This window comes from Dama dama, chromosome 13, assembly GCF_033118175.1.
Source record: "Dama dama isolate Ldn47 chromosome 13, ASM3311817v1, whole genome shotgun sequence".
NCBI lineage: Eukaryota > Metazoa > Chordata > Mammalia > Artiodactyla > Cervidae > Dama > Dama dama.
In genome coordinates, this window is record NC_083693.1 from 74,681,294 (window position 1) to 74,702,912 (window position 21,619).

The following is a 21,619-nucleotide window of genomic DNA, read 5'->3' on the forward strand; positions in this document are numbered from 1 at the left end:
GTAAGACAAGTAGGTAAATTTAGATATGTTTAGCAATGAAGGTTTCAGTATTTTTATCTTAATTGGAAATGATCTGGATATCAAAAAAAATTCTCATCATCACCCTAATTTAACAAAACTCTGAAGTTTCAAATCACCAAAAATCTGGAGAAACTACATTTAGACATACCATAAAACATAATCATTCTCTAAGAGTTTACCTAAAACTTTTATCTCATTTATTTCTATTTCATTACTTGTGAAAATATCATCACACCAAGTTAATTTTCTTGCTGAGAAATTTTGTGACATAGATAACATGAACTTATTGACTTTCAGCAAACTTGTGCAAAGTTGCTTTAGTCGTGTCCGAATCTTTGAGACCCTATGGACTGTAGCCTGCCAGGCTCCTCTGGCCATGGGATTCTCCAGGCAAGAATACTGGAGTGGGTGGCTGTGCCCTCCTCCAGGCGTACAATAAAAGGTGTTATACATGTCTGTATTAATCAAACCCACGACTTAAACTTGTTTCCATTTATTAAAGATTAATTTTGATTAATTTTGGATCACATGCTCCTTTAAGCATTTGGATTACTTTTATGTTATGTTTAGAAATATTTGATTTGCAAGTACTTACTTTTTAAAAATTGAAGTATTATAGATTTACAATATTGTGTTAGTTTCTGGTATACAGGAAAGTGATTCAAAGATAGAGATATACATACACATACATAAAGATATAGGTATATAGCTATAGATACAATATATATTCTTTTCAGATTATTTTCCATTATGGCTTATTACAAAATATTGAATATAGTTTCATGTGCTTTACAATAGGACCTTGTTGCTTATATGTTTTTTTTTTCTTTTTATTTCTTTTTTTTTTTTAAACCCACTGAAATGTTGTGAAGTAAGCTTATATGTTTTATATATAGCAGTTTGTGTCTGCTAATCCCAAACTCCTAATTTATCCCTCCCCCATTTCCCCTTTGGTACCAAAGTTTGTTTTCAATGTCTGTGAATCAGTTTCAGTTCTGTAAATAAGTTCGTTTGTATTGTTTTTTCTGGATTCCACATATAAGTGATATCATATATTTGTCTTTATCTGACTTACTTCACTTAATATGCTAATCTCTAGGTCCACTCGCGTTGCTGCAAATGGCATTATTTAATTTTTTTTATGGCTGAGTAATGTAAGAGCTTGGGCTTCCCTGGTGGCTCAGACGGCAAAGAATCCGCCTGCAATGAAGGAGATCCAGGTTCCATCCCTGGGTCGGGAAGATCCCCTGGAGAAGGGAACGGCAACTCACTCCTGTATTCTTGCCTGGAGAATACCATGGACAGAGGAGCCTGGCAGGCTACATACAGCCCATGAGGTCGCAGAGAGTTGGACACGACTGACCAACTAAGCACACTGTAAGAGATCACTTTTAAGTCAATCAAATAAAGCTCTTTTACAAATTCATATTGATAATATCATCCAGAGGTAGAAACACATCACATTCATAACATACACACAGACACACATACATCTAGATAGACACAGAGATCTCATAGTTTTCCTACTTGAATTTTAAAAGTTCTTCAGGGCTTCCCTGGTGGGAATGCAAGGGACACAGGTTCAATCCCTGATCTGGGAAGATTCCACATGCCGCAGGGCCACTAAGCCCATGCACCACAACTATTGAGCCTCTGCAGCCTAGAGCCTGTGCTCTGCAACAAGGGGCCCCACAGCGAGGAGCCCACGCATTGCTGCGGAGCGCTGCCCCAGGCACAACTAGAGAAGGCGCACACACAGCAATGAAGACCCAATGCAGCCAAAAATCAATTAAGTTTTTAAAAAGAGAAAAAGCCTCCCCCACTTTTTCCCCCCTTTGGTTTTAGGTTCTACTCATTGAGCTAAGGCTGTAGTCTCAGGCAATGCTGCTGTGTTTGCATTTCAAGGACATGATAAGAGTTACAATTTTGTTTTCTCCTGGGAGTACTTATGTTCTCTCAGGGTCAGAATTTTGAAAAGATGTTTTATCAAGCCAGCTTTCTTTAGTTGTGCATGCAAAAATCAGTTTTTGAATGTCAAAAAAGCTTTATCCTGGCTATTTAGGGTTAGGAAAGTACTTGTAAGTATTCATTCCATACAAACTGTAGAAGCCAGCCAGAGTTCGAATGGATGACTGCCTGCCCGGGTGCCAAAAAGCTTTAGAAACACAATTTCCCCCTTTCAAAATATTTACTGACCTATTTATTTGGTTGTTTCAGGTGTTGGTTGCAGCATGTGAGAGCTAGTTCCCTGACCAGGGATCAAACCCGGGCCCACTGCATTGGGAGCACAGTCTTAGCCACTGGACCACCAAGGAAGTATTCCCCCTTTCTTTTAGATTCATTTTATTATAAGGTGCAAGTCTTAAGGGCTTCCGAAGTGGCTCAGTGGTAAAGAATATCCCTGCCATTGCAGGAGACACAGGAGATACAGGTTGAAATACAGGAAAATTCCCTGGAGTAGGAAATGGTCACTCCCTCCAGTATTCTTGCCTGGAAAATTCCATGGACAGAGGAGCCTGGCAGGCTATAGACCATGGGGTCGCCAAGAGTTGGACACATGCATGCTGCATGGCATGAGCAAAAAAAGAAATACAAGGAAACCCAGATATCAGGAAAAACTTACTGAATCACCTGAAGGGTGCTGAGAAGCAGCAGGGGTGCAACAGGCCCAGGCTTGGTATCAACTGCTGCTCCAAAGCAGAGTCTGGGTGACATTATGTGGGTTTTTCTGATATCCTGCCAACTATGCCAAGTGCCTTTGACAAAAACAATAACAACTTATAATAGGTATAGAAAAGTGTTTTATTTGAGCCAAACTGAAGACTACTCTAATTACTCTGAGAAGCTGCTCAGGAGAAACATGGTTTTCAGCAGTTTTATGTCTGGTCGGAGCAAAGAACATCACACAGAATATAATCCCTCAAGGTTTCAAAAATCAAATTGGTACATACCCAATGAGTCAGCGTGGCCTTGGCACCTGGGGAGGGAGTCTAATTATCATAGGAGGATGTCCCAGAAAGGGAGGCATTTAATCTTTATTTTTTAAACAAGGACATTCTTTACTTCTGGTCAGTATGCCCTTTTCTTTAATAATTAAAGCAGATGTACAATGTATGTATGTTTGATAGGCCACATACAGGCTGTTCTAGTCAGTATAAAACTCAAAGTTAACATGTGTATAAGCCAGAATGACTTCCCATACCTCAATATGCAAAAATTTCTTTTATCACTACTTTCTTTTTTTCTTTTTATTTTTCTTTGCTTAGCACTGTACTGAGTATGCAACTGGTAGCTAGCAATTACTTGCACAATAGAATCAAAGATTTTTAAAATATTGAAAACGACAGAGAATGATACATTAAACATCAATGTATTCCCATATAGAACTAACGCTCAATATCCTATAGTCTTTGTTCCAGATCTTTTCCATTACTCATGAAAGAAACACAGACAATACAGATTCAGTTGAATCTTTCTTTAGTATGTAACAACATTGTCATATTCTTTTTAATCTCAAGGTCTACCACAATCATAGATGTTACCTTTATTCTTTACATACCTGTTATATTTAAATTGGACATTACATATTTATCATATAATGTTTTGCATATGTAGTAACTTGCATTTTTTTAATTCTACACTGTTTTTGAGAAATTTAGGCATATTCACATTATGTAAATTAACTGCCATGTAGTACTTCATTACATACATATACCCCAATTTAATTATCCTATACTGTATTGATGGATATTTTAGAGCTTCATTTTCAATTTTAGAAACAATGATGCAATGAACATTTGCCTTATAGTTCTAGAATATATACCTAGAAGTGGAATTTTTGAACTGCAGTAGTCATTGCCAGAATAATCTCCAAAGTCGTTCATTAGATTTATACAACTATTGATGGTTTATAGTCATTTGCACTTTCCAAGTTGTAATCAGAGACAATCAATACCATCTCCAAGAAGTATTAATAAAAATGCTGCCCTGAAAAAAGGTAGTTCGCACTTTTCCAAGATCCGGTCAGGATTGTTCACCCACTAATTCATAGCAACGTTGCTCTTTGATCCAAGATCTGGTCAAGACCTGACAAAGCCAGACTTTAAACCTCTGCTGACAGACAGGCAAAGAGGATGCTCCACTTTAGTGAGACTGAATGTTTATTTTCTCCTATTTTTATTAACCATTTAGATTTCTTCTTCTGTGAATCTGCTGTTAGTATTCTCTAGTTCATTTTTCAATTTGGTTGTTTGTTTTTTTTTCTTATTGATTTGTAGGAGATTCTTTGTTATGTTTTGAATATTAGTCCTTTCCTATCTCTTTTGTCTGCATGTGCACGTATTAAAATCTGCAACAGACCATTGTTTTTCTTTGTTCATTTTGTGTAGGGCGACTTTTACTGAACAGAATTAAAATTTTTCATATAGTAAAAGAAAAGAAAGAAAAATGAGTGGCATAAAGAAAATGTATCAACTCATAGACCCGGCCTCCTCTAAAGAACACAGCACTAGAGCCACTGGAATCCGACCAAAGGAGAAGCCAACTCTGCGAATCTGGACGCGCCAAGCAGAGTAAGTAGTCCCTACCGCTTGGGAAAAGCCCTAAAGCTGGGAGTCAGGACACCCGATCCCAAGAACGAGGTAAATCGTCTCTCATTCACGAGAGGAGGTGGTACCGTGCATACCTGCCACCTCCCCGAGGTGTCAGGATGCCAATGAGAGAACACAGGCGATAGGGCTTCAGCAGCAATACCACCTCATCAGAACTGTCAGCATAATCCTAATGGGTGCGGTCAGTATAAGGCAAAGTCTCTGGACAGCCAGTCTCATAACTCCACCATTAGGCCAGGAGACCACTGCTGCGATGCAGTCATGGGGCATCAGTTTTGTTCTTTACTTATTTTGATTCACAGATAGACTGCCTGAATTAGGGTACCTGGACTATCTCAGAAGAAAGCTACTGGGACTCTGGTGTGGGATAAAAGAGGGACCCAGACTCCAAAGTCACGTGGTCCTGTGGCTCTAAGGCAACATGTTTCCGGAGGCCAGCAGCTCCCGCAGCACCTGGGAATCTGGTAGAAATCTAAACTCCAGGCCCACTCACACCTACTGAATCCCAGTCTGAGGAGGGCGCAGGGATCTCTGTTTCTCTAAGCTCTCCCAGGATTCTAATGCTCACCCCTACTCAGGAACCACTGTCTAAGGAAAACAGGCCATGCACAGGTAAGCAGCATAGGAATCCTTCAAGAAACAGAGAGCCCAGAAGGTGACCACAGATGTTTGCCCTCAGAAACTAGTCCTAGGTGTCAAGCCTACTCCAAGTGACAGCTGACTCAGCAAAGAATGTGCTTGCCTGGGCGTGGGTCTATGGCTTGAATCCAAGGCCTAGGCCACAGCCTGTCAGCAATCAGGGGGCTCACTGGCTGACTCGTGCATAAACTTCCTGACTCCAGACTCCCAGCTAGAGAGGCAGTGTGTGGCAGCAATGGGAACACGTTAAGATGTTTCTCACTGGAACTTCCCGGGTGGTCTAGTGGCTAAGACTCTGAGCTCCCAACCAATGCAGGGGGGTCTAGGTTCAATCGCTGGTTAAGGAACTAGATCCTACATGCCACAACTAAATCCCAGTGTGACCAAATAAACATTTTTAAAAATATACGTTCTCTCACAAAGGTTTGCACATGGCTGTCAGGAATCAGAATGGGAATCGAGTCTCAGCAGCAGAGCCAGCTGCAGGGCACCCCGTGAGCAAGTGCTGTGCCCACTGCCACTAAAATCTCGGAGGAGAAGGTCAGTTCAGTACACACACACCTTACTTCCCTGAAGAAAGAACCCAAGGTGACCAGAAGCCACCAGTATGGCCACTGTCCCATTGGAGTTGTGTGTGACTGGGACAACCAATCCAAGGGCAGGGCCTGCTTTCCAAGTCACCCATATTTCCCCGTCATCTACTGACTCGATGCCACTTTGCACTTTTCCTTTTCTTCCCAGGAGTGACACAGGATAGACTCTGGTCAGATTATCAGTCCCCAGTGACACCTGGCCTGGATACCTCCTTTCCCTCAGAGGCACCTGTCCCGTTCCCCAACTGAAGGACACTAGCCCTCAGCCAAAGTTCAGATTCCTTGGTTCTCCTCAAGGATAACTGTCCTGTCTGCAAGTTACTTACCCTAAGGAAGAAGAGGGACAAGTGAACAACTACAATAAAGTGCTGTGAATGCCAGAGGTTTGCGGTGGGAGTGGGACCAGTCACAAAGGCAGGGAGACATCCTGCCCAGAGGGTCGGTGAATCCACCGAGCGGGGTAAGCTTCACCTGGGGGTTCACCAGGAAGGTACTGGCCTCTACTTGTTGACATGTGGTCTCCCTTGGCAGGGCCTGAGATGTAGGCAGGGCCTTCATCCTCTCTGCCTAGTAATTCAAGAATGTTTGCTGACATGGGTGCATTAGATTACCATGGCTTAGGACGCTAGCGCTCAGCATAGCCAACGCCCCACACTATCTCTGTACTCCCCAGATAACCTCCAGTTTCCTCCGGCAGCTTCGAATGCCTGCCTGCATACATTTACAGAATTGTGCTAGAAAAAGAATGATGCATACTCCCCGTAGCCCATCCTCAAGGAGGGGAGACAGGAGCTTAAGTCACTAATAAAGCACAGCTTTAAAAGTATGCTAGAGGGTAGAGAGCTGAGAGGGATGTCTTAGAGGGAGACCTATCACAGAGGGCAATGCCTTCAGTGGCCCTCAGCTCAGAAGCACAAGGTTCCCAGTGCACAGACTTGATCTTGCTTAATTCATGTGAAACAGACTCACAGACACCAATAACTAAACAATCATAAGGCCAAGTTAATAATTTACCTTTTCAGTAGCTAATCATGTCTGCCCAGGACATGCCCTGAAACGCATAGTTCAGGCACTCATTTGACAGGGATTTCATACACACCAAGTACCCATATTTAGTAAACTGTGAGCACCTGGTTGGGGGAAATAATGCAGCCAAATGAGGCGGAGACCCAGAAATGGGAGACAGAATTGTGCAATGAGCTTGGCGTCAAGCTGGAGTTCAAACACTGTGCACTATTTACTAGACAGGTGACTTGAGGAAACTTAATCTTCCTGAGTCTCTTTCCTCACCTGTAAAATGGGCATAACACTCCCTCATGTGAATGTTAAAGAAGTAAATGAGGTTACACATGCATAACTAGGGTTACACATCCTAGTTTTATCCATGGTTATATTCATCTGGAGAGGCTGTGTGGTATAATGGTTAAGAGAACAGACCCTGGGATCAGACAGATCTGATTCTAGCTCTACCACTTACCAATATATCATCTAGGGTAAGCTGCTTAATTTTTTCCAGTAAGCTTCAGTTTGCTCATTTGTAAAATGGGAATAAAAATTCCTCACACAGGCAAAGTAAGTGAGATAGTGTATTCAAAGGACTTAGAAAATTCTAGGTTATAAAAACCATTCAACAAATGGTATGTTTGAGATTTTTAAAAATTGTCTATGATTAGTGACTGACATATGTACTAAAAATTAAAATTAGTACAAACTTCAATGAAATTAAATATGGGGTCATCAAACATGATCCAAAAAAAGTGACCACTTTGTATTTAGTTATTTAAAAAACTTTTTGAGGAAGCAGGCCTCTAGCCTCAGACTAGTTTCATACTCATAAACTAGTTTCTAAAATAATGTCATTTGTGTGCAGTCATGCAAAAACTCAAAGTTTCAATACTGCTAAGTCATGCCTCAGCGTGAACCAGAGAAGCATGTCTGGATCTATCTTTCCAGTTTGTGTGACCGGAACCCTGGTATCCATAAAGCATTACGCATTTGGTTTAACAATTATGTACCAAAGTATACACCATGTGATTCTAATAAAAGCCCATGCAGCAAGGGACAGATTATTTCTCTCAATTCTGGATCATCCCTTTTATTTATTTTCTCCCTTTTATTTACTCTCCCCACTGACCCGGTCGGGTTTTAAATGATTTATAAAGCTTACAAAACCTTGCAAGAGTAATCTTGAACTTTGATTTTAAAAATCAACCTTTTTCAATCCTAACCTTGCAAATTTGAATGGTGTAAATCAAAGGTCAGCCCCTTATCCAACTCACCCTGTCCTCAGCAACACTGCTACTTCATCCAGATCCAGGAACCCACATAGCTGACCAGGACACTGCTCCAACCGCTCGGTTATTTGGCTCTTACTCTCTTATAATCAACTATGTTTTCACATTTCAAGGTGGACATTTTTACAGTCGCAACCGAAATTTTACACAAAAGTAAAAAATGAGAGAGTTTCTGTAATCACCAAAACTAAAATTTCAGCAGCTCCTGGTAAACTGTAATCATTTGCAAGTGAATACACTGTAACTGGAACCTCATTATTACACCCACTTTGGTCTCTGCTTTGCCCAGCAAGGAGGTCACAACTCGGAAACACGGGGGGGGTGATTCCACGAACGGTAAGGTGATGTGAGGCTTATTTTGAGCAAAGTGATGGTGGAGCAGGAGAACATGGAGACATTCCCCCCGCCAAGATCACTTCCAGGAGATCCAGGTGTTAAGAATTAACTTCCTGTTTTCCTCTTTAGAAAACATATGGACAAGACACACCAGTCAACCATGGCCTGCAGACCAGGAGTCGGGGAAGGGGCGAGGCGGACGGTTGAATCACGATCGCCGCGACTACGCACACCTGAGCTTCGGAGGATAAAAGGCGGCACGTGGGACGAAAGACCCAGGCCCTCCAAGCTTCGCTCTCTGCCCAGGCCTAGGGAATTGTGGAAGAAAAGCAACTTCTTTCTCAAGATTGGAGGACGAGGGTCCCCGGAAAAGAAGAGACAGTGAGGAGCCCCCGAGAGTTCCCGCACCCGTCTCGGGAACACCTGAGGGAACGCGCCCTCCGGAGCCGCGACACAGCAAGCGGGGGAGGGGGGAACCAACCGCCATCTTCTCCGGCACCCAAACCGACAGAGCGCGGTGTAGCGGCGGATCTCCGCCGCCGAGGCCCGCCCACTCTCGCGAGACCGTGAAGGCCTCTGGGAAAAGCGGGGGAGGGGAGAGCGAGAGAAGGAAGCCGGGACGCGGGACTGGGGGCGGGCGGAGGCGGCGAGTGGAGCCTCAGGAAGCAGAAAGGGCGGGGAAAGACGCGACAGACGCGGCATGCAGACCAATGACGAGCGAGCTCGGGCGGACCGCCAGCCAATGGGCTGTGCGGCTTGGCGCGGGGGGCGGGCGCTGGGGCCGAGGGTAGCTTGAGCGCGGCGGCGGCGTTGTTCAGTCAGAGCGAGAACATTCCAGAGGTGAGTCCGGTGGACGGGCGGTAGCCCCGTGCCCCCTCCCCCGTCTTCCCCGCCCCCTCGACCCCCGCGGGCCGCTGGCTGGCGGGGAAGGCGCCCGGACGCCTGCAGCTCACTGCGCCGTCTCTCCGTGCCAGGTCGCCAGGCCCCGGGCGCTGAAGGGTGTGGACCCCGGACGTCGCTGGGACAGCCCCTCCCCGCTGCTCGGCGGCGCCTGGCCCGGCCGCTGCTCGCTGCGCTGCCTCCGCCGCCTCTCCTCGGACTCGGGTTCGCGCGCCTCACTTCATCCCAGTCCCGGGCGAGCAGCGTTGGGTTTATGTCTTTATTTGACGAAAACGGTGAGTCGGCGAGCTGGCGGGCTCGGGCCGGCGGGGAGATGGCGGCCACACAAGATGGCGGCGCGCCGCGTGACCCGCGCGCGCGTGTGAGTGTGTGTTTGTGAGCGCGCGCGCGCGCGTGTGTGTGGCGCAGTTCGGGCGGGCGGCGGGGCCGGGCTCCGCGTCCTCTCCTCGTCGCACCCCTCCTTTCCCCCGCCCCCACCGCGGCCTCCCGGCAGCGCGCTGCGCGGGCCCGCCGCCGCCGCCCGGGGCTGACTCAGGCCTAATTGCTGCATTTATGAGTCATCGCCGCGGCGGGGCGGGGCCGGCGCCCCTCCGCCGGTTTCTGTTCCCCCGGCGGAGCAGCGGCCCTGCGTCCGCGGAGGGAGGCCCGGGCGGCGCACATGGCGGAGCTGCCGTGGGAGCTGGCGACGTCGCGCCGGCTCCGCGCCCGGCTCGAGGGTGCTGCCGGGTCAGCCCTGACAACTAGGGGCGGGCGCGAAGGTGGCCAGGGTATTTGCGTGGAGAAGGGGGCCACAGTCCCGCGCGCCCTTGCGGCGCGTTCATGCTCCGTGGGCGTAGTTCGGGAAGTGTGGCTCTGAAGTAAGCGCTCGCCGCCGAAGGCTTCGACTTCGAAGAACAACTCCACAGCCAGCCGTCCTGAAGTGATGTTGATGTGTCTGAGGAGTTTGTGGGTACCACAGTCTCGGTTGGGGTGGGGGGGGTAGGTCTGGGTTGGTTTTTCGGTTAAAATACGGCCTACCACGGAAGCAAGCCGTCGACGTGATGAATGGTCTAATGAAAAGCTGATGCAGCGTAATTTGTCTTGTTTCAGTCTGGCATCAACTAAAGTCACGTCTTCGTCAAAATGAAGGCTTTTTGTTGCTACCGGTGTCCCGTGAGACTAGTAGCTGTTCTTTGTAGATAAACTCATGTTTTTAACGTAGAAGTAGGCGTAATTAAACAAAGGACAGGGAGGGATTTCGTTGCAGGAATTGTTAAACGTGGGGGTTGGTTTGTTTTCTCTTTCAGAGCTGTTGCGCAGCCATTGGTACCTGTATTGGGGAAACATAGCATACAAGCAAGAAGCTTACAGCCTCAGTGGCGAAAAATTTTTCATGTCAGAGACCGAGAACTCTTGCAGTCGTTTATGTCATCCCTTCTTCTCCAGACAGAGGATACCAAAAAATTGCAATCAAAGATCTCTTCATCTTATTGATAAAGCCACTAATAAGCCAAAATGTCTGTCAACGTCAACCGCAGCGTGTCAGACCAGTTCTATCGCTACAAGATGCCCCGTCTGATTGCCAAGGTAATACTAATCTTCATTTTGGTAGCAAGTCCTAAGCTTTTTTCATGGATTATTAAAGGTTGCTTCTCCCAGTGTGGACAATGCAAAATTAAACTTTTTACTTCCTTTAGGTTGAGGGCAAAGGAAATGGAATCAAGACAGTTATAGTCAACATGGTTGACGTAGCGAAAGCGCTTAATCGGCCTCCAACGTGTAAGTAATGCTTCTTTAATCTGAGAAGGCATTTTATTGACATAATTGTGATGCTCTCTGGTCTGCGAATCTTGCCTGAATTGATTAGCTTTTGAGTTAAGTGGAAACTTGGATTTAAAACTGATTGATAGCATTAGCTGGTATTAGTATATAAAGTTACCAGGGCAACATTTTTTTAATCCTGTCCATTTAAAAAGAGTGATAATTCTATAAATCAGGGTGAGTAGCCAGAGAGTCCTAGAGTAAGAAATGGCAACCCACTGTAGTATTCTTGGCTGGGAAATCCCATGGACAGAGGACCCTTGTAGGCTACAGTCCATGGGGTCGAAAAAAGTCGGACATGAGTGACTCAGCACTTATCCAAAGGTTAGTTAATTGTAATAAATTAGATTTTTTTCCCCCCCAAATAGATCCCACCAAATATTTTGGTTGTGAGCTGGGAGCACAGACCCAGTTTGATGTTAAGAATGACCGTTACATTGTCAATGGATCTCATGAGGCGAATAAGCTGCAAGACATGTTGGATGGATTCATTAAAAAATTTGTTCTCTGTCCTGAATGTGAGAATCCTGAAACAGATCTGGTGAGTGAGTGCCTTTGCGGTTCTTGTCAATAGGAGAAAAACTGTTTATTTCTGTGATGTCACCAAATCATGTTCCCAAGAAGGCAGAGCAGACTTATGTAAATTGCAAAACCTCAAATTTTATAGGTGTTTCCATACTGACCTTATTTTTTAAAAAATTATTTTTATGTTAAACCTGGTGTTCAGGTGGTTTTTGATGGTTAGTTTCACACTTCTTGAATTTTCATCATGTTAATGGGTGACTTATTTTTCCTTTTTTTGACAGCATGTCAATCCAAAGAAGCAAACAATAGGTAATTCTTGTAAAGCCTGTGGCTATCGAGGCATGCTTGACACACATCATAAACTCTGCACATTCATTCTCAAAAACCCACCTGGTAAGTGCTTGTGATGAACTTCTAAAACCTTAACATAAAGCAACTGATTGATGGAAACAGTGGAAGTGTTTTTACTGTTATAAAAAATGTTAACCCTTGAACACCTGCGCAGGTGAAAGTTTGCTTATAACAATAAGGTCAGCCCTGTGTACACAAGCATCAACCAATCAACGGTGAATGGTGCAGTACTGTAGTATGTAATTACTGGGGGGAAAACTCCATGTGAATGGATCTGTGTGGTTTCAACTTATGTTCAAAGGTCAATTGTTTGATAAACGTGCTGTTGTATGTACTATTAAAGGTAAAGTACAGGCTGCCATTAAACTCAACCACATCCTCAATTTTTAAGATATCTTAGGATGTATGAAATATTGGACAAATTGTCATGGGGTCATAGTAAAAGATCTACTTCTGGAATTGTTCAGTTCCTAAGTTGAGTTGGACTCTTTGCAGCCCCACAGACTGCTTCTGGAATACTGATTTGTACATGAGGGCCTTGGCTCACTAGGCCAAAGTGGCTTTAGAGCATGCAAGCAACACTCTGTGGCAGATAATCAAAATTGTCTGACACAATTTGAGCTTGCTATAGCAAGAAAGTCTAACCTATTCCGGTGTTCTCCTCTCTGTGAGACTAGCCGTTATATAGACTTAAACACTGTTCTAATTTTTGGCTGAAACATAGCTGAGAATACCTTTGTTTATAAGTTTATGAGGAGTGGAGAGAGAGGGCTGTGAGTGCCAACTTTTAGCTTTAAGTACTTGATCCACTGAGGTCACCTTGTGGTCTTAATTTTATTCAGTAACTAAGTGGTGTCCAACTCTTAATTTTACTAAAATAGCTAATACCACTGATATTTACTGGCTTTTCTTTGACTGACTGACTTACCTGTGAAACACAGTGGATGAATTTGATTTATGAACCCTTTTAGAATTATAGGTAGTGTTTTCTGAGGGGAGGGTTTTAAATGTTAATGGTGGGCAATAAGGTGTACTATAACTCACAGTACTAAACTTTCTTTCCTCTTTATCTGTGTAGAGAATAGTGACAGTAGTACAGGAAAAAAAGAAAAGGAAAAGAAAAATAGAAAGGGCAAAGACAAGGAAAATGGCTCCGTTTCCAGCAGTGAGACACCACCACCACCACCACCAAATGAAATCAGTCCTCCTCCACATGCTGTGGTGAGTGCAAGGTTTGATGGGCGTGGTGGGCACTAAAATTGTATAAACTGTGACTTTTGGTTGAGGTGGGCAGAAACAAACTGCTTTTCTTTTAACAATGTACCAGTTCATTGGGTTCCAGGTGCTTACTGGTTGATTAAATAGAAATTTAGTGAGAAAATTATAATTAACTAGAAATCTGGATTTTTTTTTTTTTTTTTTTTTAATACACCTTTTAAGGTCTCTTTTTGGCCAAGCATTTTTGTCATTAAAAACAGGAAGAAGAGGAGGATGACGACTGGGGAGAGGATACAACAGAGGAAGCTCAAAGGCGCAGAATGGATGAAATCAGTGACCATGCAAAAGTTTTAACCCTCAGTGATGATTTGGAAAGGACTGTTGAAGAGCGGGTCAATATCTTGTTTGATTTTGTTAAGGTAAAAACATATTGTTGATCAGTAAGTCACCTTCTACCCAGCCTTGCGCTTTTGCTAGATATTTATTACCTTAAGCTGTTTGTTCAAAAATTTTTTGAGGGTGGTTCCAGACACTGTTTTTGGCAGGGTTGTATTATTTAGAAGTCCTAGAATCTTCAGTTAGGTAAGGGAATGGTTCATCAGAGCAGGGACTGTGGTGCTGTGCTGTGCTGAGTCGCTCAGTCGTGTGCAACTCTTTGCGACCCCATGGACTATACCTTCCACACACTGTCCGTGGAATTCTCCAGCCCTGAGTGGGTAACCGTTCTCTTCTCCAGGGGATCTTCCCAACCCAGGGATCAAACCCATGTCTTCCTGCATTGCAGACAGATTTCTTTTACCATCTGAGCTACCAGGGAAGCCCCAGGGACAGTGCAAAATGTGCCTCCATCTCACCGAGTTTCTTCTTTTTTCTTTTTGACTTGTTTCCTTTTATTTGCAGAAAAAGAAAGAAGAAGGTATTATTGACTCATCTGACAAAGAGATTGTAGCTGAAGCAGAAAGACTGGATGTAAAAGCCATGGGCCCTCTTGTTTTGACTGAAGTTCTTTTTAATGAGAAGATTAGAGAACAAATTAAGAAATACAGGCGCCATTTCTTACGAGTAAGCAAATAGCTCTATGTTCATAGTGAGATTTGCAGATGTGTGACCTTGGAAACAGCATTTTAACCTCCCGTTTATTCTGTCGTCCTGAAAAAATGGAGATAACTGACCTACCTTAACAAGCGTGAGAGTATCTGGAAAAAGCTACATGTGGTTCCATATATGTGAAGTAAATTAGAAATCTTTAAGCATTGACTTCTTACTGTTATAGGGCCGTCGCATCTAAGAAAGCTTGTTAACGCCAAGAATATCTATTTGCAGTTTTGTCACAACAACAAAAAAGCTCAGCGGTACCTTCTTCATGGTTTGGAGTGTGTGGTAGCAATGCATCAAGCTCAGCTTATTTCCAAGATTCCACATATCTTGAAGGAGATGTATGATGCAGACCTTTTGGAGGAAGAGGTCATCATTAGCTGGTCGGAAAAGGTGGGGGATATATTGATAAACTCTTAAAGATTAGAAAGATTGGGGATTTTTTGGAAAAAGTTTTCTAACACCTAGTCTCTACTTGCTTGACTGGTATAATCTGTAGGGTGAGTCTCAGCATGGTAGCTTCTAGTAATGACTGAAGAAAATCTTACACTCTGCTGAATACATTTAATTTGCTGAGAGTTTGAGATTAGTATGTGGTTCAGTCCCCTCAAAGGATAGGTATAGGCAATTATGTATAACTCTCAAGTTAGTGTTAAGTTGTTGGAACTAAAAATTTTACTAAACGTTTTTTAGACCTCTAAGAAATATGTCTCAAAAGAACTTGCCAAAGAGATTCGTGTCAAAGCAGAACCTTTTATAAAATGGTTAAAGGAAGCAGAGGAAGAATCTTCTGGTGGTGAAGATGATGATGAAGATGAGAATATTGAGGTAAACACTGGGGAAATTGTTAAATACAGTGTTAATGGTAAGTGTTTGAGAATTATGCAGATTTTGGATAGTTGGAAATTAAATACAATAAAGCCTCTTATTTAGGCAAGGGATCACAGTAATAGAAAAGGTGCTAGAAATCTTCCCTATCCCCAGACATCATGATTTCAATAAATACTGTGTGGGTTCTCAAAGGGGAGGGTTTTGTTTCACCTCTGTATAGTGGTCTATAAATGTAGAGTGTTAACTTAGTTTTTATATAAATTCAAAATTTTTCATGAACAAATGGCTGTTTCTAGGTAGTTTTTCTCCTTTGTTGACCACTGACTTACTATTGTTTTTATGAGCAGTTTTACTGGAATAAAAATTGACAATGAAAAATCTTCTCTTTTACCAGGTGGTGTATTCAAAGACTGCCAGTGTACCGAAAGTTGAAGCTGTAAAGTCTGACAACAAAGATGATGACATTGATATTGATGCCATTTAAAGGGGTGGGTGCAGCCCAGCTTAACAGTGTAATGCTGAGAATCTTTTTGCATCATCGGCCAGAAGTGCAACATGAATGTGCAAAAGCTAAAATGGCTTAACATCATGCTACACTTTTCTACTAAAAATGTATTGCTGTGAGTGGTCTGTATTTAAACCCAACAAGACATCTAGGGAGTCCATACACATATCAGTGAGCAGGTGTAGTTTGCTTATTTATAGCATGTTTCTTTTTGAAAAATTAGTGGTGGACACATTTGGATCACATTTATACAGTTATAAAAAATAAAGATTTGATTTTGGTCATTCTTCAGATTTTTGACTCTGAATGACTTAAGTAAGCTGAAATAATTGGCTCCTTAAAAATGTTGCACCATCATTTAATAGGATTATTGGAGCCTGTTAGATATTAGGTGCCCAGACTTTAAAGAGGTCCTTCAGCAGAATGTGAACGTAAACTTATAAATACCTTACTCAGTCATTAGGAAATACATAGTGCTTTTTAAGTTTTATCTCTAGTCCCTGAAATTGGCATCTGATAATGTACATCCTTCCCATGCCAAGGTGGACAGATAATCAAATGACAGTGCAACACCTTTATCTTACTAAGAAGTTAAAATGACCTGAGTGTCCTATAAATTTAAGAGCAGGTTTTGAAACTTGAATTGTGTTTTTTTTTAAAAGTCTATACTTGCCCCAAATTGTAGTCTTTGAAGTCGTATGCATTGCACGTTGGATGAGCCAGGGGAATTATTACATTAACATACAAGCATTTTATTATGTGTATGTAGCTATTGCTTTATACTGAGAAAATGGAAATTTGGGGGAGTAATTAAATACTAATAAGCTCTATGATTTTATTTGGGGGAAGCAGGAAAAGATGCAATTAATCTCAAGGAAAAACTGAGCGTAACTTCTCAGCATTTACTCTTGATTCAAATTACAGTTTGAGAATATTTAGACATACTGTATCTTTTGTTCAGTCTGAATTTTTCCCCAGATACTATGGTTCTTTTATTTTTGCATTTGGATACATAACTTATGCTTTTTCGGTTTTTGTTGCTGTCTTGCCAAAATAAGTGTTAACTGTGTTTGAAACTCCCTGCCACAGCCCCCTGAAAATGTGTTATTTAAAAAAAAAAACTAAAAGCATGTTTCTAAGTCATAGCCTATATTTTGGTGTAAGACTTGGGGTGTTTATTTCATACTGAATATAGTGAGATACCCAAGAAGACTGGTGATGGCAACTAGGGCCTGACCCAGCCCATCCTGGGCTTTAGATTTGGAAATAACATCATTGCAAATTGCTTGCCTAATTTGCTGATCTAAACTCACTCGATAGAAGGGTTTGTGAGTACATCTTAGAAGTCTTAAAGGTACAAATTTACACAGAAAATACAGTGTGGGAATCAAATGCATGGAGTGAATTTTGTTTGGAACACTGGTTTATATCATTCATCTCTTTGTGATCCATCTCACAGATTACAGGATGTTAACAAATGTATGTAAATTGTTTTTCACATTGAAATTATACAATCTGGCATAATAAAACCTTGTTAGCTTGATATTTTAAGGAAAAACACTGGCATTCTTACTGGGGAGGTACAACGTGGTCTCAAGCTGCGTTATTTTTTTTTTTTTTTTTTTTTTAATTTTGTTGAGATTGAAGCAGAATCATATGTCTGTGTGGAGGGAATGTGCTTTGTCACACCAAGGAGAAGAGGCTTTTGTAAATTCACATACCTAGGTGTTAAATTTCTTGCCATTTTCTGAAATTTTGGGGAGTACCAAGTTGCATTCAGGATACCCATTATCAAGCTAATGAGGTTTTATTACAGAGGGGCTTTTTTCCCTTTTTTTCTCCCACCCCCACCCCTTAAATCTGAAGGAAAATGTTCAGGGCTTCTAAAACACTAAAGAGAACATTTTGGCTTAGACCAGTGTTCAGTCTAGTGCCAAACTTAAAATGGGATTCAAATCCACATAGTAAGGAATTTATTCATAGCAGCTATCCTGATAGAGTGATCTTTCACTTGCTCTATTCAACTCTTAAAATTTCCTGTTTCAAACAGCTGTTATTTGATTAAAACAATGTTAAAATTATTTTTGTCTCTAATATTAATCTGAATTTTTGTTTATAAAGTTGGAGTGTTGAAAACTCCTTTTGGTAGCTGTTGCTTCAAATTTGTGTTGGATGTTTCTTTGTGTCCTTGTGTCCCTACTCACAAAACACATGTTGCTAACATGTTGCTAAATACAATGGCTGTCCTTAGATGTTGTGTTCCTAGTCTGTATCTCAAACTGATTAGAAACAAAAGATCTGCCTTCATCTGATTTCTTAGTTGATTAGTGACTTTAGGTGGGTCAATTATGTAGTTAAATGACTGTAGCATTTCTCTTTAGTTAAGAAAAGAATGTTTCTAAAATTCTCTGAGGTTAATGAACTTACTATGTGGGGTCCTAAAGGTTTCAGAGAGAAGTGTTCTCTGAAATCCAGTGTGTCCTATGTTCAACTGTGTTAGGATTGCTTTCCACTGTTTAATGCACTAAGCCTTTGACCTGGACATAACTTTAAAAAAAAAAAAAAAAGCTGACCTTCCCAAGACTGGAGAAGAACAAGAGGGTACTGGTGTGGATGAGCCTTCTGCATTTTGTGTGTTGGCTCAGTCTTTGTGGTATCTGAGATGTATTATCCCTTGGTCACTCAACTAGTCTGGCTCCTGTGTCTTGTAGTGCTTAGATGACATGTTTAAAACCCAAACAAGATTCTGCTGGCATCTACTTAAAATTTACTTTTGATGAAACCAAACTGTTAAAGGTTTAAATTTTTGTTAGCATGCAAACCTTATTCAAGGAACTCTGATTGCTAGTATTCACTGGCCAGTATTCCAAGAGTAGCCCCAAAATGCCGGCTTGTCCAGTTTCTGCCTTGTCAGTTTCAGTGGTTGTACAAATTTCAGCTAAACCTGACCATTCCAAAGCTTCAGAGTGCTCTCTACCAGGAACAATATAGCACTTGAATCTCTCTGCCTCTCTCAACTTGTGTGGTTTATGTTGTTTCCTAAATTGAGTCATGCTTGCATTTTTATTCCCAGTACTCTGTATAGACCATTCCATGAATGACACTCCTTAAGACTTGCTGAAGTTGTTGTGGCTGACTAGTGCACAGCCTCCAGAATTTGTCCTTTTGAGCCCTTTGTTCATAGGAGGTTGGGAGCTCAAGTTCAGGGTTCCATATTCTAGCCCTAGCACAATAAAAAGATCTTCAGAAATCAGGTTGCCAATTCTTTGTTGTTCAGTTGCTATGTTGTCCAACTCTGCAACACCATGGGCTGTAGCACACCAGGCTTCCCTCTGCTTCACTATCCCAGGTTTGCTCAAATTCACGTCCATTGAAATTGGTGACGGCATCCAGCCATCTCATTCTCTGCCACCCTCTTTTACCCTCAGTCATTCCCACCATCGGGGATGGCTAGACTACTGTAGCTTCAGTATCCATGCTTCCAGTGCCAACCTCACGCACCCTACCTGTACTGGCCTGCACTTGCCACTGGCTCCAACTCTGTCCCCATGTTGAGATTTACCTAGTGGCTGCCCTTGGTCTTCACTGCTGCGCGTGGTCTCCCTCTAGTGGCACATGGGCTCGGCGCATTGGCAGCATGCGGGCTCTGGGCTGGTGCACAGGCTTAGTTACTCCTTGCCATGTGGCATCTTCTCAGACCAAGGGTTGAACCCAAGTCCCCAGCACTGGCAGATGGGTTCTTCACCACTCAGTCACCAGGACCCCTGTGCCCACTTCCCACAGCACAGGGGTGGGACTCAAAGAGGGAGGAGATGATTGGGACTTCGAGGAATGTGTTTAAGAGGTAGCATTTCAAAGAGTAATTTGCCTGGTCGGAGTAAGTAGGGGAGCACTTCTGAAAAGTAGAAGCTCCTCTGAGCTGAACGCAGTGCATGGTGGTGGTGTCAAGGCTGGAGGAGAGGACAGGATCTGGAAGCTGAGCCCTGGAGGGCTGAATGTCTACAAGCTGCAGGAATGGAATTACACTTGTATCCTGCTGCCAGGAGTGCTAAGCTGCTGTGGGAATGGAGAGGTGTGGGAGTGGAGATCTATATCCCATGGTTCACAAAACCAGCAATTGCCTCAAGAGTAGACTGGTCAGATGAGGATGCATGTTGGCTTAGGAAGGCTGGGGTCCCCAAGCAACCTGGCTTTTCTAAGGGCATAGTGTCAAGTTGGAAGGATTAACAACTCCAAACTCCTGTCCCACCTGCAGAAGAATCTGAAAGTGCAGGAGTAATGGAATTTTCTCTTGAGACAAAGATCTGTTTGGGGTAAGGGCAGCACCCAGGAGGGGTTTCTGGAAGGTTTCAGAGCCTGAGTGAACATGGTTCTGTTAGGACCTTCAAGTCAGGAGCAGCCATCAAGTGGTTGCAGGGTTGGATTCCTCACAGAGCAAAGGAAAGGAGTTTCAGCTGTGATCAGCAATCACATGTAGTCAAGTTCATGTGGTGACAACTGAAAGTCATGGAGTGGGGGAGAACAGTTTCCCAAGGGTTTATAACAGTTGTATTGCACAAGCCTGGCCTTGCACTGATCCAAAGATAGCAGCAGGTCCAGCCTTGTGGACACAGATGATATCAACTAGGTATCTGGGCAAGAAAGAACTTTTCCTCCAGGGTGCTGCTCACGTGTCTGCTGCTCTCAAGGTTTCTCTTGACTCTCTCCACTAGCCGTGAGTTTTCTGGCCCTGCAGGACTGCACAAAAACACTTCATATTTGCTTCTGTTGAAGCTGCCTAGTGCCTAGTTTTCCAGACTTTCCAGTCCAGATCTGATAGTCTTCACTGGTCTTGAGCATCTGTCAGGTTGACTTCACGTCTAGTACTATGAGCTTCACTCGCAGCTCCAGACAAATGTACCTGGGAACGAAGGGGTGGGGGCGTGTGAATTTTAAACACGGCTGCCAGAGGCTACCTCACGATGGGAATTTGTGATTGGAGCCAGAGAAACCCCAGTTCTTGGAGATACCTAGAACAGGTTCCTTTTCACGGGAACCTGATTTCTCTGTAAAGGACATCTACTCACCAGCCACCTCATACCAGCAGTTTAACAGCAAGTGGACTCTGCCCTTCCGTGAGTGACCAGCACTTTAGTTTTGCTGTGTGGGAGGCGAGAGGGGACGGGACATGGGTCCTACTGAGATCTTGCAGTCTAATGGAGGCACGCTTTGCCTTTGGGAAGCTACTGGAGGTTACTTGAGAGAGGTGGCCTTGCACAGTTGTGGTTAGTATCTGTGAATACTGACAGAAACCTGTCAGTGCAGGTTTCCTGAGAGGATGCAGAGTGGAGGAGTCCCTGGGCCATTTGGGAGACCCAAATGATAGAGCCAGATGGAGACTTAGGAGTAACATTTGGTGTGAAAGAAAAATGAGACTGGTGGCCAGGCTATAGGTAACAACACAAGGGACATCAGGGAGCTAAAGATGTGGAGAAAGTCAAGAAGATGATGTCTTTAAAAACTCAAAATTTAAGAAAACAAAAATTACGGAGTTGTCTTGAAAAGTACAGTAGCTAAAATGAGAAATTCACTAGAGGGATTTAAGGCCGCATTTGGGCACACACAAGAGGAAACTTTAAACACAGGACAATGGAAATTACTGACTGAAAAAAAATTGTATGTTAAAATAGAACCTAAGTGACCTGTGAAACACCATGAAGAGTAACATATGCATTGTGGGAGTCTCAGAAGGGGAAGAGAGAGAGCTAAAAGGGCAAGAATATTTGAAGAAGAAATGGCTGAGAAGGTCCCTAAGTAAATGAATGAGGCTCCACAAACATCAAAGAGACTTAATTTTAAGTTCCAAGTAAGATAAACAGCCACCAGAGACAATCAAATTCTTGAAAGGTACAGAGATCTTGA

The 21,619-nt window shown here is 43.1% G+C and overlaps 1 protein-coding gene and 1 non-coding gene across 2 annotated transcripts; both read left to right on the forward strand.

Annotated features, from left to right (window-relative positions):
- Positions 1-9,189: 9,189 nt before the first annotated feature.
- EIF5 (eukaryotic translation initiation factor 5) lies at positions 9,190-17,799 on the forward strand. The gene is made up of 12 exons (XM_061159494.1): positions 9,190-9,333; positions 9,468-9,668; positions 10,680-10,959; positions 11,070-11,151; positions 11,562-11,734; positions 12,000-12,111; positions 13,148-13,290; positions 13,548-13,706; positions 14,188-14,349; positions 14,611-14,775; positions 15,076-15,210; positions 15,608-17,799. The coding sequence occupies exons 3-12, from the start codon at positions 10,888-10,890 to the stop codon at positions 15,695-15,697; spliced, it is 1,293 nt and encodes a 430-aa protein (XP_061015477.1). The 5' UTR covers positions 9,190-9,333; positions 9,468-9,668; positions 10,680-10,887; the 3' UTR covers positions 15,698-17,799.
- LOC133068724 (small nucleolar RNA SNORA28) lies at positions 12,643-12,768 on the forward strand. The gene has a single exon (XR_009695677.1). It is a non-coding gene; the product is annotated as a small nucleolar RNA SNORA28 (small nucleolar RNA).
- Positions 17,800-21,619: the final 3,820 nt, after the last annotated feature.

Excerpts from the sequence above, each read along its gene's own strand:
- EIF5 (XM_061159494.1), top strand. The coding sequence starts at position 10,888 with ATGTCTGTCAACGTCAACCGCAGCGTGTCAGACCAGTTCTATCGCTAC. Across the intron at positions 11,735-11,999 it reads AGAATCCTGAAACAGATCTG|CATGTCAATCCAAAGAAGCA; the intron begins GTGAGTGAGTGC and ends TTTTTTTGACAG. Across the intron at positions 13,707-14,187 it reads TCTTGTTTGATTTTGTTAAG|AAAAAGAAAGAAGAAGGTAT; the intron begins GTAAAAACATAT and ends TTTTATTTGCAG.